The sequence below is a fragment of the Gekko japonicus genome, unplaced genomic scaffold, assembly GCF_001447785.1.
Source record: "Gekko japonicus isolate JY-2015 unplaced genomic scaffold, Gekko_japonicus_V1.1 scaffold892, whole genome shotgun sequence".
Classification (NCBI taxonomy): Eukaryota; Metazoa; Chordata; class Lepidosauria; order Squamata; family Gekkonidae; genus Gekko; species Gekko japonicus.
This window is the reverse complement of record NW_015174869.1, coordinates 521,573-536,890: the sequence shown is the minus strand read 5'-3', so window position 1 is coordinate 536,890 and position 15,318 is coordinate 521,573. Positions and strand designations below refer to the sequence as shown.

At 45.9% G+C, this 15,318-nt stretch overlaps 1 protein-coding gene across 1 annotated transcript in view; it reads left to right on the top strand.

Moving 5' to 3' along the window:
* The window catches only part of SLC7A10 (solute carrier family 7 (neutral amino acid transporter light chain, asc system), member 10), a 66,890-nt gene that overhangs the window by 45,891 nt on the left and 5,681 nt on the right, over positions 1-15,318 (top strand). Inside the window, exons 4-8 of the mRNA XM_015424777.1 lie at positions 6,707-6,858; positions 7,607-7,732; positions 10,176-10,329; positions 12,909-13,032; positions 13,146-13,249. Coding sequence (XP_015280263.1) covers positions 6,707-6,858; positions 7,607-7,732; positions 10,176-10,329; positions 12,909-13,032; positions 13,146-13,249 — 660 coding nt within the window. The remainder of the gene's footprint in view (positions 1-6,706; positions 6,859-7,606; positions 7,733-10,175; positions 10,330-12,908; positions 13,033-13,145; positions 13,250-15,318) is intronic.

The window sequence follows — 15,318 nt, the reverse complement described above, 5'->3', positions numbered from 1 at the left end:
AGTTCCACACAACAGAAATTGATTTCCTGGGCTACCACATCTCCCTGCGGGGCATAGAAATGGACCAGGGGAAAGTTAAAGACATTTTGGGGTGGGAGGTACTCAGAACTCGCCGGCAACTCCAAAGTTTTCTAGGGTTTGCCAATTTCCATAGAATTTTTTTGCTGAACTTTGCCCAGATGAGCTTACCCCTCACTGACTTGTTGAAAACGAAGGGGAAGGGTCCTGAAGCTACTAAGCCAGGGGCTAAGTTGCTGTGGACCCCGGAATGCCAGGAGGCATTCGACAAACTGAAAACCCTTTTCACCACTGAGCCCATCCTTGCGCACCCGGACGAAACTAAAAAGTTTGTGGTGCAAACGGACGCCTCAGATGTGGCTATGGGTGGGGCAATTTTGCAAGAAGGTGCGGATGGCAAACTCCATCCCTTAGCCTACGTGTCCTGTAAATTCACTGACACCGAGCGCAATTGGTTGGTTTGGGACAGGAAAGCTGGGGCAATCCGTCTGGCACTCTCGACATGGCAGCATTGGCTGGAGGGGGCGAAGGTGCCATTTGAGGTATGGACAGATCACAAGAACCTTGAAATGCTTCGCACCCCCAGTAACTTAAATGCCAAGCAGCTCCGATGGGCTGATTTTTTCTCTAAGTTTCGATTCACTCTCCACCATTTCCCAGGGAAATCAAACTCGCTGGCGGATGCCTTGTCCCACCTCCCGCAGCACGAAAGCCGTCGCGAGGAGGTCCTAGAGTCTATGTTTACACCTTTCCATCTGGGCATGGACCCATTGTAAGGTTGATTAATGAGGTGACAGTTGAATTGGACTTGCCTAAGAACTTACAAAATATCCATCCAATTTTCCATTTCAGCCTTCAGAAGCCTTGCCCAGCATCTAATCCCTGGCACCCAGAGCCGACTCGGCCACCCACCATTCTGGTGGAGGGAGAGGAACATCATGAAATATCTGCAATTTTGGACTCTAAAATGAAATGTGGACAATTGTTCTACCTGGTGGAATAGGTGCATTGGGGTCCTGAACATCGGGAGTGGGTGGCGGGGAAAGATGTGCGGGCCCCCAAACTCCTGCGCAAATTTCACACTCAGTTCCCAGGGAAACCGGGCAGTCGCCTGTCAGCTGTGGGAGGGGGTTGATGTATTTTTGAGGGGGCAGGATGTCAGCTAGCTGCCATTTTATGTTGCTTCTGCCATTCCCGCTTGCTCACAGCTCTGCATCTTTGCGTAAACATTGCCTCGGAGACCATGGGAGCTGGCTCGGCTAAGACGGTGTTATCAGTCTTGCCTTGTAAGGATGGGAGGGCTTGCGGTCCACCACTGGTGTGAATCTTTCTGCTCTCAGGGGCCCTGCGAGTCTCCCGCTCATTATGTAACTTCCCGCCGGGAGAATTCCCGCCCGCGCGCTCGAAGTTCATTTGCTTAGCTATTCGCCTCGTCTGGCTATATGTACGGATGTTCCTGCCCTATAGTTATTCCTAACAATAATCCTGTGGATTTGGTACCGGTTTTGTACTCTAATAAAGCATAACGCTTCTCAGGAAACGTGTGTGAAGAGTTACTTGCTGTGGAACCTGACACTGGGGAGATGCTAGAGTGGTATGGTAATGCTGTGATGTCACTTCCAGAAGTTCCAGTTATATGACTGGAAGTGATGATACTGGTCGTGCCCACAAAACTGCTTTGTTAGCCACCCTGAGCCTGCTCGCAAGATGGGCGGGGTATAAATATAATAAATAAATCAATAAATAATAAAATCTCCTAGGGCTGCCAGTCCTTGCCAGGTAAACCTACTCCTTCATACCTTTGCCTAACCCCCTTTGAAAGCTACTTAAACTAACTCGTGGTTCTCATCACATCCTACAACTAGCATTGAATTCCACAAGCAACCCACTCACTGAGTGAAGAAGCCCTTCCTGAATCTATCACCTATCAGCTCTCTCACACAACCTCTCTCTCTCTCTGTCACACACACACACACACAAACCCCGTCTCCAAAAGTGTTTTCTTCATGTTTAGAGAACTATTTGGCAGCAAACAAGTGTCAGTCACATACGAGTGACACTTCTGTGAATGGTTCTGCATGGCTGGAGTGGTATTCTAACGACTTGGTCGGTGGATGCCAATTGTGTGGATCCTGGCCACAGAATTCCCTGAGGGAAAGGCCCCTGCAGTCAGACCCGGCCCACATGGCTGGTTCATTTACATGTTACTCCAGCTGGGCAAGAACTGCTCACACAAAAGTGGCTCCCCGCAGCTACTACTGTATCGGAATGCCCACCTGAGCATATGACCTTGATTAAATCTCCATTCAGCAACACAGGGTTATCGGCTGGGATTCGACCAAGGCCCACCTGTTACAGAATTCTGGCGTTCAAGCAGTGGCCAGACGGACAGCTCTGAATGCTCACAAGCACAGCATTAAAAAAGATATGTTCTCTTGTTGGGGGTTCCAACATCTGGGATTCAGAGGAAGGAAGGAAGGAAGGAAGGAAGGAAGGAAGGAAGGAAGGAAGGTTTTTTTTAGGAAGGAAGGAAGGAAGGAAGGAAGGAAGGAAGGAAGGAAGGAAGGAAGGAAGGAAGGAAGGAAGGAAGGAATTGGATTTATACTCCGCCTGTCACTACCTGAAGGAGTCTCAGAGCGGCTTACAAACTCCTTTCCCTTCCCCTCCCCACAACAGACACCCTGTGAGGTGGGTGGGGCTGAGAGAGCTCTGACAGAAACTGCTCTTTTTCAAGGACAGCTGTGCCAGAACTATGGCTTGCCCAAGGTCACACCAGCAGCTGCATGCGGAGGAGTGGGGAATCAAACCCGGTTCTCTCAGATTAGAGTCTGCACTCCTAACCACTACACCAAACTCGCTCTGGAAATACACTGCCTCTGAACATGGGAATCACAGTACTGTTGATTAGCCTACTCTCCACTGGAGTCCAGTAGTACCTTAGAGACCAACAAGAAGTTTTGGGGTATAAGCTTCCGAGAGCCAAAGCTCCCTTCATCAGATTTGACAAAGGGAGCTTTGACGGTCAAAAGCTCACACCCCAAAATTCATCTTGGTCTCTAAGGTGACACTGGACTTGACTCTGGCTGTGCTGCTGCAGACCAGTATGACAATCCTCTAAAACAGGGTGTCAAACATGCGGCCCAGGGGCCGGATGAGGCCCCCGGAGGGCTTCTATCAGGCCCGCAGTGGAACTGGCTGTCTTCTGCTTCTTCCAGTTCAGCTGCTGCTGCGTCATTGTAGGTTTGCAGCTTACAGATACACACCTGAACAGCATACTCAAGATTGCAACAGTATCAGACACTGTTAGACAAAATATTGCAAGAGTGCTAATGTTTTAAGCATGTTTTAAAGTAAAAAAAAACCCCTTTGTGTTTGTGTCCTTTAATAAAGTTTATATCTCCGCTACCTGGCAATACATTTTATGACACACATGGCCTGGCCCAACAAGGTCTCATTTGTCAGATCCAGCCCTCATAACAAATGAGTTCTACACCCCTGCTCTAAAACTACTCTCCATGAAGTCTAACATGGAGCCATCTTAAGTTAGCATCCATCAGCACATCTAGCAGAAACGAGTTCTGTACACTCATGACATATTTCCCTGACACAGTTCTCCATCAGTACAATGGGAGCTGTGACTTATAATGACCTCCCTCCAAAAGTGGTTGTTAGAATGAATGTGGCTAAGATTGAAAAGGCCCCTGAACAAAAGTTCTCTATAAACCGTAATTGGTATGTAATATATCCTGTAATTTTTTTTCCTCAGCATTGGTGGCAATCACGAAAATAACGAAATGTTAATAAAGCTTAAAAGAAAATGTTTAGAAATCCTTTCCATTATTATTTGGTTAGCTCATAAAATAGCCTCTTTTGATCGGGAGTTAATTAACCTGCACATTTAATGATCATTTTATGAAATCGCCAGGCTCTAATTACCAACAAAGTACAATCCAACCATATTTTTAATAAGATCTTTCTACAGTGAAGGTCAAAGGAAGATTAGTCAACAGGGGTTTGCAATAAAAAGCACCTTTGGTTTAACAGGAGCCAAATTTTCACTTAGGTTACAAATCCCTTCAAGAATATTAAACCTTGAAATAGTCGTGGGAGATTTGCACGTGCTTGAAACCTTTGCATTTCTCGGTAGCCTTTGGAGGGTCTGTTTAATGCTGTGTTTATTATCATCTGGCTGACCTTTTACCCTCTGTGGAACTAGAAGTTCTGCAGTGGAGAAAGCAGTGCCCTCTGTTTCTTATTAAAAGTCTCTGAACATAAATCCTAAGAAAGATGGGAAGAGATAAATGTAAGTGCGGAGGGGCAATACTCTGAGCATGATGAACAGTGCTACACTAAACTGGTCCTGAATCCTACTCAGGTCTATTCAATGGGCTTACTTATGGTTGCCAAACACAAGGTGGTGGAATACCAAAAACAACATATGTGACAAAAATAACAAAGAGTCAATAAAGATGAGTTGCAAAAACGTTTACTGTAGTAATTCTATAGAAAATTTTCTTCTATAATTGCTCACACACAATGAATACTGCACACTGAAAACAATTCGTTTCACAATATTTGCTTTATCTGAGCATGTAGCAATTCCCAATTCTTATCAATTACTTCACAATGTGAAGACCTTGGGTTCTGTTATTAGAAAGTCAACATGGAATGTTTCCTTCAAGAGTTGATACTTATCAGTGCACCATATTCGGATTGTGTGAGTGATTATAGAAGAAAAGTGTCTACAGAATTACTACAGTAAACGTTTTTGCAACTTATCTTTATCGACGCTTCGTTATTTTTGTCACATATGTTGTTTTTGGTATTCCACTTCCTCCCGTGATCTCTCATTTTTGGCTTAAACACCAGGTGTTGCCTGGAAATCTCCTGGAATTACAACTGATTTCCAGACAACAGATATCAGCTTTCCTGGACAAAATAGCTGCTTTGGAAGGTGAACTCTGTGGTATTATAGTCTGCTGAGGTCCCACCCCTCCCCAAACTGCCATCTCCAGGTTCCACCCATAACATCTCCAGAAATTTCCCAACCCAGAGTTGGCAACCATACTCCCAAGACAGTGTTCTTTAGGGTGGCCCTGTCAAAGACTTGTTCGGCAATACAATCAAGGGGGGATAGTGCAATCAATAAATAAAGAAGTTTATAAAGCAAAGGGATGTGTGTGGCTTTGGTGAACAGGCTCCTGAGAGGCTGCATTTGCAAAAGAAAATACAACATCCAAAATAATGAAAGAAATTGTAAGGCAGAATTGAGCCCTCAGAAAATTAATTAATTTTTTTGGCAGGTTTGCAGTGCATTCGTAAGCAGAAGTACGCTCTCAGTGTGCTTACAAAGACGTAACTCTGTTTAGGACTGTGCTGCCAGTTTCTCTTAACTCAGTAAATAGTCAATTATCAGCAACTACAATCATTATCTTATATTGTTGATGCAAATAGCTTCAGCCTACAGGCCCATATTTAATCACAAGGTCTCTTGAAAATAATAGGAAAAACATAAAAGGTTAAATCTTCACTGTGCTTCTTTCCCATTCGTATTTGCTTATTGAATTTTCTCCTTGATGCTAGTGGATCATAATCCTCTGTTAGAAATCCGGCATGGAAATGTAATTGGTTTTTTAAAAACAGGATGTGCATCTCAGCATGGAACATTGTATCTCAACATTGGTATCTCAGCATGGACTAATTTGAATATTGAATGCCTCCACTGAATTATAGATATTCATATTAAGTCGTTTTGACACCAAGTTTGCATACATCTAATTAATTTTATAGGCTCCTGGATCTGAAGCATTTGGGATGAGTTACAATTTTTTTTAATGTAAGTTATATCAAAATGAGGGGTTGAGCTTCTCTCTGTTTCATTTTGGAAAATAGTCTGGACTGTACTATTTCTAGATATCCAATGGTAGTGGAATCCAGGAAAATATATTCTGGATTCCCCCCCCCTTTTGAAATTCTGGATTATTTTGCTGTACGTGGATTGGAGTTTGGAAATAGTCTAGTAAGAGCTGGATTATGTCCATGGCAGAATCCCATTGCAAGGCCTGGATACTATGTTGACAACAGAAAATGCAGCAGTATCATAATGTCCAATCTTGCTAGGCCTGGTATATAACATTCAAAACATATCAGTCTTACTGGAAATCTCTGCACTAGCGCCAAGTTCTGCCACCAAGGTGCAATGCTTAATGTCAGTGTTCAGTTCAGAGCCAGTTTGTAGTAGTGGTTAAGTGCGCGGACTCTAATCTGGGAGAACTGGGTTTGATTCCCCACTCTTCCACTTGCACCTGCTGATGTGACCTTGGGACAGTCACAAGCTCTGGCACAGCTGTCCTTGAAAAAGAGCAGTTTGTGTCAGAGCTCTCTCAGCCCCGCCTACCTCACAGGGTGTCTGTTGTGGGGAGGGGAAGGGAAAGGAGTTTGTAAGCCGCTCTGAGACTCCTTTGGGTAGTGAAGGGCATGGTATAAATCCAATCTCTTCTCCAAGCAGGCTCATTAAATCCCTTTCCCCGGTGTGCTAGAACTAGGAAGCAGGAGAAAAACCCTCAAAGGCCACTCTGATAGAAATCTCTGTTCCTGTGAAGATAATGGTGAAATTTTTGGAGCCATTGTATGGTCAAGCGACTTCCTGAGCTGTGTGTTCTTAACAAGAAATCCCTTTGTGTTGCAGGTTTTTACTACTATGGAGTGCAGTCCTCATCATGTACCCCACTAGCCTGGCTGTTATTGCATTGACTTTTTCTAACTATGTTCTACAGCCAGTGTTCCCTAACTGTATCCCTCCCTACAATGCCTCCAGAGTCCTCTCCATGGTGTGTTTGTGTGAGTATTTGCTAATCACCTTGTTTATGATGGCTAACATCAGCTCCTTCAGCTGAGAGCTGCTATGTAGTGACTCCTGGAAACAGGAAGTTCTGCAGGCTGTCCAAAGTGCATGTACGGGGGAGACTTTCTCCAAACCGGTTGCAGACGACCTTAGTTCTTTTCATTCAATGCCTCAAATAAAATTCTCTTAATGTTTCTGAGCCTCATCCCAATTTCAAAAGTTCTGTCCATATCCTACTGAGGTACCAGTAGCTGCAGCATTTTGAAATGTTTTAATTGGCTGAGTAACAAAAGAAAAACACATTCATCTGCTTTTTAATGGAGACTTCTCAGAGCAGAATAAATGCTGAAATGTTTTAATTGACTGAATAATGAAAGAAAATGTATGTATCTGCTAGACTTCTCAAAGCAGAATAAAACGTTAGGATCACAAGAAGAGCCCTGTGCATCAGAGCAAAATTCCATTTAGTTCGGCCTCCAAAGCCAGGCACTTCTAATACAGTCTGCCAGAAAAGAAGGGAGGCACTTTGCTCTCCAGCAACTAGTATTCAGTTAAATTTGGGAGGCTCCATTTAGCTATTTAACAGCCTTTGATAGGCTGATCCTCCATTAATTTGTCGAGCCCTTTTTCAGACCTCCTCTAAGCTAGTGATCATCACAATATCCTGCAGCGGCTAATTCTGCACAAAAATCACACCGGGTGTGAAACATTCTTCTTGACGGAATCCTGTTCTCTACTCTCCAGTTCTCTTGACTTGGGTGAACAGCTCCAGTGTCCGATGGGCAACTCGCATCCAGGATATATTTACCGCAGGAAAACTCTTGGCCTTGGGCCTCATCATTACCATGGGCTTTATACAGATCTTTCAAGGTATTTGCACAAAACCTCTTGACTGCCCACAGGGTGTTCCTTCTTAGAAACGGGATACGGAGAGTTGAAAGCAATTGTGAGAACCTGCAATTCGATGTAAAGCATTAGCAGCACTCCTCAGAACAGAAAAGAACAGAACCTCCTGGCCACCCCTTTTTAGGACCTGTGGTTTGGTGAGATGGCTGAGGAATCACTCATGGAGAATTTTCATCACTAACTTCTTCGGAGGAAGCCAGTTTAACTGGCAAATAATTTGTAGTGTAGATGAACCTTACGGCCAGGGCTATTTTGGGGCAGGAACGCACAGGAACGAAGTTCCGGCTGGCTCCCAAGTTGGCCACGCCCAGCAGGAACTCATTAGCATAATAGGCCACACCCAACATCAGAAACTCCTTAGGATTGGCTACATTAGGGGTGTGTGGCCTACCATGCAAAGGAGTTCCTGCTACAAAAAAAGGCCCTGGGTTTTGACAACAAAGTAAACGGAATAAGAAGCAAAAGGTGGGTGTGGCTAGATAACCACACTTCTGGTAACATGGGGGTGCAGCCTAATGTGCTAATGAGCTGGGCCGTCAGGGGTGTGGCCCAATATACTAATGTGTTTCTGCCGTTGGGTGTGGCCTATTATGCTCATGAGTTCCTGCTGGGCTTTTTCTACAAAAAGAGCCCTGCAAGGCAGGCCTGTAGACACAGTGGGGCATCTCAGGGTTAGCCCCCCCCCCAAACTTCCCATCCAGCCCAGGGCCCCCAAATGATGGCGGATGCAGGGAAGAAGCTGGATATTCCTTTAATTTGATTAGCCAATGCCCCCTAAGAAATTTAAATCCCCCCCGACTAAAAAAATCCTGGCTACAGGCCTGCCTTAAGGGTTTTACCTCCTTAACCCCCTTCCCCGGCAAAAAAAACAAACACCCCAAGGTCACCATTCTTATGGGCCCTCTTCTTGTGCAGTCAACAACACCCTCGACGTACAGAATTTTTTTAAACACAATTTTTTTGTCCAGCATGGAGGTGAGCGGATGTAGAAAGCTTTGCTTGCTCCACTTCTGCTAAAAGTAGAGGTAAGAGGAGAACGAATAGATAGCCACTGTATCTTGGAAGGTCTGTAAGGCGAGTAGTCCACCTAAGTATTACCCCAAGGTCACCATTCTTATGGGCCCTCTTCTTGTGCAGTTAACAACACCCTCAACGTACAGAATTTTTTTAAGCGCAAAGTTTTTGTCCAGCATGGAGGTGAGCGGATGTAGAAAGCTTTGCTTGCTTCATTTCTGCTAAAAGTAGAGGTACAAGGAGAATGAATGGATAGCCACCGTATCTTGGAAGGTCTGTAAGGCGAGTCGTCCACCTAAGTATCGCTCTGAGACCAGTGACAGTGGCCTGGGTTGTCTGCCTGGCTTCCCACTGTGACAAGGCTAGCCGGAACATAAGAAGAATAAGATGCCTTTGAGTCACGACAGCCAACTCACGGCAACCCCATCCCCAGGGTGTTTCGGACAAGAAACAAGCAGAGGTGGTTTCCCATTGCCTTCCTCCGCATAGCAACTCCAGTCTTCCTTGGTGGTTTCTTATCCAAGTATTAATCACGGCTGACTCTGCTTAGCTTCCAAGCCCCCCACCAGCCACTTCCCCCGGAGCTGCTGGCTCAGAAAACCTATAAGCCATGGACTGACCCAACATCAGAATCTGAGAAGAGCCCTGCTGGTATCAGACCAGTGGTCTGTCTAGTTCAGCATCCTGTTACATACAGTGGCCAACCAGTTGCCTGGAAAGGCTAACAAACATGGCACAGAGCCGGGCCCGTAGCTACAGTGGGGCATCTCAGGGCTAGGCCCCCTGACTTACTGGCAAGGCCCCACGACTTCCCATCCAGCCTTGGGACCTTGAACGGCAGCAGGTGTGGGGAAGGAGTTGGGTATTCCTTTAATTCAATTAGCCAGTGCCCCCTATGAAATTTAAATGCCCCCGTTTTTTTAAAAAAAGCCTGGTACGGGCCTGCATAGAGCCCCAGGCCGTCCTTGCCGTTTCCTCCTAGCACTGGGATTCAGTGGTTTACTGCTTTTGGATGTGGAGTCACCGTGACTAGTAGCTACTGATAGAATGGTCTCCTTTAATTCAATTAGCCAATGCCCCCTATGAAATTTAAATGCCCCCGATTTTTTTTTAAAGCCTGGCTATGGGCCTGCATAGAGCCCAAGGCCTTCCTTGCCGTTTCCTCCTAGCACTAGGATTCAGTGGTTTACTGCTTTTGGATGTGGAGTCACCATGACTAGTAGCTACTGATAGAATGGTCATCCATGAACTGATCCTTGTTGTGCGTGGGGATGTGTGTGGGGGATTTCCTGGTTCCTTGAGGTACAGCGATGCCGTCCTCCACAAAGTGCTGCTCCATATGGCCCTTCAGCTCACGCTTGTCAGTTAAACTGTGCATTTGCTTTGCTTGCAGGAAACTATGAAGAGCTGCGGCCCAGCAATGCCTTCAATTTCTGGATGACCCCATCGGTGGGGCACCTGGCATTAGCCTTTCTTCAAGGGTCCTTTGCATTCAGTGGGTGGAACTTCCTGAATTACGTAACGGAAGAATTAGTTGATCCTCGCAGGCAAGTATTCCCAGTCTGACCCGGGTTGGGAGAGACACCCATCATACTCTCTTGCCACATGGGGTCTGAAATGCAATCCTGAAAAGAAAAAAACCCCAAACCAAAACAGTTGCCATCTGCAAATACAAACCCAAAATTCTGGGAGCAGAACCAGTTATGCAAAGTGGGCGCATCTGCATTTGAAATCGTTGTGTGTTTTTTTGCCAGAAATGTGCTGTGATTTTTTTAAAGGCAGTTTTCCAGGGGGGGCCCTTCAAACTGAGAAAAGAATGTAGGGATTGTTAAGCTAGAGGGATCAGTAGATGTACGGACAGGCAGAGAGGTAATGGGGGAGTGTTACTGGACAAGTAATGGGGAAAGAATGGCTAATGTTGGAATGCCAGAATCTCCATACAAAAAAGATGCATGCATTCAAAGCTGTCTCTATGTTATCAGGCGTAGAGTATTATGAACGTGTGAAACTACTAAATACTGAATCAGACCTTTGGTTCATCTTGCTCAGTATCATTTACTTGGACTGGCAATGGCTCTCTAGGATCTCTCTACTTGAAGTCCTTTGGCAGGAGATCCCAACGATTGGATTTGGGGCCTTCTGCAGGCAAAGGAGGTGCTCTGCCACTTTTGGGGAGCAGTTCATGATATCCAGTCCCACACTCACCGTCTGTTTGCAGTTGTACAGATTATTAGATCTCTTGTCTTGGAACCTGTGTTTCTTTGATACCAGCTAGCATTCATTCATGCACCTTATTGTACGTGAATATTTTTTTACTTCACATATATTTCACTTTATATATATTTTGCATGTATGTTTTTGTTAGTGTCATGTCATACGTTTTTAAGAGTACACCTTCCCAGCCACACCCATTCTTAAACTATAGTGTGCCTATAGTGCCTTAAACTATAGTGAATGCTTCCAAACGAGCTTATGTTCTCTTTGGTCCTATGTAGAAAGGCAAAACGGGTAGAAAGGGACACAGAGAGGGAACTCCAGATTATGTCTGTATATCCCATTCCCAGTCTTCATACATTGATTGTCACTCTTACAAAAGGAGCCTATGCATATAATACCCCAAAGCAGAACAGCTCTCAGTGCGTGGTCTGGACCCTCCCTTTGTGCAAGGCACTGGCTGACCTGGATGGCTCAGGGGCTAACCCAATCTCAGAGCTAAGCAGGGCTGGCCCTGGTCAGTACTTGGATGGGAGATCATCAAGGAAGTCCAGGGTAGCTGCGCAGAGGCAGGAAAAGGCAAACTACCTCTGCTCGTCTCTTGCTTTGAAAACCGTACGCAGTCACTGCAAGTCAGCTGCAACTTGATGGCACTTTCCACCACTGCAGGCTTTGTATCTGGAGACAGCACACTGGAGTATGTGTGCACACATCCCTGTGCAGAAGTTACAAGCAATGCGCTAGAACCGGTGGTATATTTTCCACTAATGGAAAGGAGAAAGTTTTAGCCAATTCCCCCTTTCCAGTACAGACCTTCATCTCTTCCCACCATGCTGTTCTTCAAAAGCAGCATTTTGGGAATCCTTTCGGGCTGCAACAGAATAAGAGAGGCAAGTAAATCCCTTTCTACTGCTGTAGATCCCTTCTACCAGTGAAAATCACCACTGTAGGAAGCTTGGCAGTGGAGCCGAGAGACACAAACCTAACCCCATTTCCTCTACCTTGCTTTCTCCCATCTGTAAGTCAATGGTTCAGTGAGCAGACTATGTACATTGTAATCAGGATTCCACGGTCTCCGGTGATGACTGCATGTTTAACACTGACAACCTCGCCTCCCTCTGCACAAACAGCACAAAGCGGCACTTCCCCTCCCCTAAAATGTCCACACGAGTACTCGGAAGGGATGTGACCTCTCAAAGGTCTTCATGCCCCCTTCTTTGGAAAAAGGCGGAAGCTCCTTGGATTTGTAGCCCTGTTCCTGCCTTCCCCCAGTCCTTGGTAGGGTTTGGTGAAGCAAACTGGGAGACCACCACCAAATCACACGCATGCATACCAACTTAAGGCTACCAACCTCCAGGTGGAGCCTGGAGTTCTCACGGAGTTACGACTGATCTCCAGACTGCAGAGAACAGTCCCCATGGAGGAAACTGCATCTTGGGAAGGCGGGCTCTATGATGTCACATCCCCAGTGAGCTCCCTCCCCTCCCCAAACCGTACCCATCCCAGGTACCCGCCATCTCCAGGAATTTCCCATGCTGGAGTTGGAAACTCTAACGGAGCTCCACTTTGGCTCTCCAGAGGACTCTGTGGAAGTTGGGCTGGGTACTGTGTGGAACTGTGGGTCCCCAATTTTGATGGATTCACCTGTTGAGGAGTAGTGGGGGGAAAAGAACTCCCCCATCACAGGGCATAAGCTCCACCATTTCCATAAACCCGATCAAGGGCTCCCCCCCTTTTCAGGTGGCGTTTCGGGCAAAGATAAGAAGGAACCAATCAGCCCATAGACTTTATTCCACCGACACTGTACCGTCCGCGCCACAACAGAGCCAGTGAGGATCTGCACATTCCGAAGGATGTGTGAATGTAAACTCTTACCGTGTTCCCCCTCCCCCTCCCCCGCTTTTCTTATTAGGAATCTACCTCGTGCCATATTCATATCCATCCCATTGGTGACATTTGTATACACATTCACCAACATCGCCTATTTCACCGCCATGTCTCCCCAAGAGCTCTTGTCTTCCAACGCTGTTGCGGTAGTAAGTAAAACACTCCCCGGATGCTTACAATGTGGGGTTCCTTTTTTTTTTTTTAATCCCTGTTTTGTGCTTTGCAGTGTATGTTTCAGTTTCTCTACCTTCTGTTGCTTTAGACATTTGGTGAAAAGTTACTGGGCTATTTTTCCTGGGTTATGCCAGTCTCTGTGGCTCTGTCTACATTTGGAGGAATAAATGGATACCTTTTTACCTCATCAAGGTTAGACGAAGTACGATTTTTTCCCCCTAAATGCTCTCTTGTTTTGGAAGGGGGGAGGGACTGGATTTGTTTCTCTTTACTAACTGTGGTGTCTTGGGTTCCTGAACAGGATCCCGTCGCTCGTTCCTTCTAAGACACTTATTTGATCATTTGTATTGATTAGTCGTATCGTGCCATCCGTGTACATGTGGATCTCACACAAACAATTCCTTTAATGGCATTTCACAGAAGTAAAAAGTAAAAACATAGAATCTGAGAGATAAAACTTCAGATTCTGAATAAAATGCGTTTCCGTTGAAAGTCAACCTGCATCGAACACTTACAAAGTTTTATTACGTATAGAAGCAGCAGCCAGTTAAAACATTGCCACCATTTCAATTATGTTTTCCTCATTACTATTTAACAGAAATAGTAGTTTGTTCGGCCTGGAAAAATCTGACACACTATCCAAAATTGGTGATAAAACACGTTGCCTGATACCAGAATAATAACAGCATTCAAACATCACATGGTACACTGTTTCAATAGTTTCATACCTGTGGACCTCAGGGCAGTAGAAGTGGGATTGGTTAATTCGGTGATGAAGATTCAGGGGATACTCAAATCGGTCTGCAGAAGAAGAGCTGGATTGGAGTCCAGGACCACCCTAGAGACCAACAAGGTTTGGGGGATACACGTGTTCGAGAGCCAAAGTTCCCTTTGTCAGAAATCCTGTCTGATGAAGGTAGCTTTGACTCTAGAAAACAGATAGCCTAGAAGTCTTGTTGGTCTCGAAGCTGCTATTGGACTCGGATCTAGCTCTGTGATGCAAGTGTGTGATCTGATCAAGACCACCCAACTGGACTGAATTCAGGACAGTTCGACAGAGGCCAGCACAGTAATTCCCCCCCTCCCCCAAATAGCTGATGTTGAATCCAGTGTAAGAAAGAGAAGGATCACGAGCTCGGATAAGGTCGGCTGTAAGTATTAGAAAGGAGCTGCGGTGGCTCAAGTGGTTAAGAAGCTGAACTGCAGGCTGTGGAAGGTCAGTAGTTCAGCAGTTCGAGAACCGGGTGCCGCATGATGGAGTGAGCTCCTGTCTCTAGTTCCAGCTCCTGCCAACCTAGCAGTTCGAAAGCAAGACATTGCAAGTAGATAAATAGGGACCACTTCGGTGGGAAGGTAACAGAGTTCCGGTCGCCTTGGTGTTTAGTCATGCCGGCCACATGACCACGGAAACATCTTCGGACAGCGCTGGCTCTTCGGCTTTGAAACCGAGATGGGCACCGCAACCCTAGAGTTGGATTCGACTGGCTTTCGAGCAAGGGAACCTTTACCTTTACATATTAGAAAGCTCCTAAGTCACATAGGTCTCCCCCACTGCAGCTTCTGTCAACTGTGTGGCCACCTTTCCCTCCAGTCGTGGTGCTATGCTGCCCCCACTGCCCCCCCCCAAGCCCTGCACCTACTTTATTTCCCACACAGCAACATTGGAGGGAGAAAATGCAACTTTCTCGCATTCCTTTCTAGCCCTGAGGGTGTCTGCAGGTCTAAAAGGAGCAAGAAAGAGTTGCTGGGATGTTCCGTGGCCTCTGGGATGCCTAGAGGAAGAAGAGCATAACTGAGTTTTGGGCTGCTTTCTCAGCTGCCTCTAGGCATAACTCCTGTTGGGGAAAAGGAGACTGGCACAGAATCTTCTCGGGAGGGTGAGCCCTTTGTCAGGCTGCGGCCAGAACAGTCATGGTGTGGAAGACTGAAATCTAACATACTGATTTTAAATAATCAGCCAGATCTTTGGCTGTCTGTCTCCAGTAAGTTTATAAAGATAGAGATGGAGGAAGGTGAAATGGCTCGCCAGTGCCAGCACGTTGGGAATGAGGTATGAACATCTGTTCTGAAAGGAACTGGCTAATTTATTTAAGGGTGCATCCACTTGAAGTTGTAAGCCTACAGTCTATCAGCAATGCCATGTGGAATACAGTGGAGCCAAATTTAGGCAGGGGAGGAGGCCCCCACAAGGTTTTCTCAAAAAATTTCAGCCACAAAAGCACCCTTCTTCATCTTTAGCAATTTTTTAAGCAGTGTGTCTT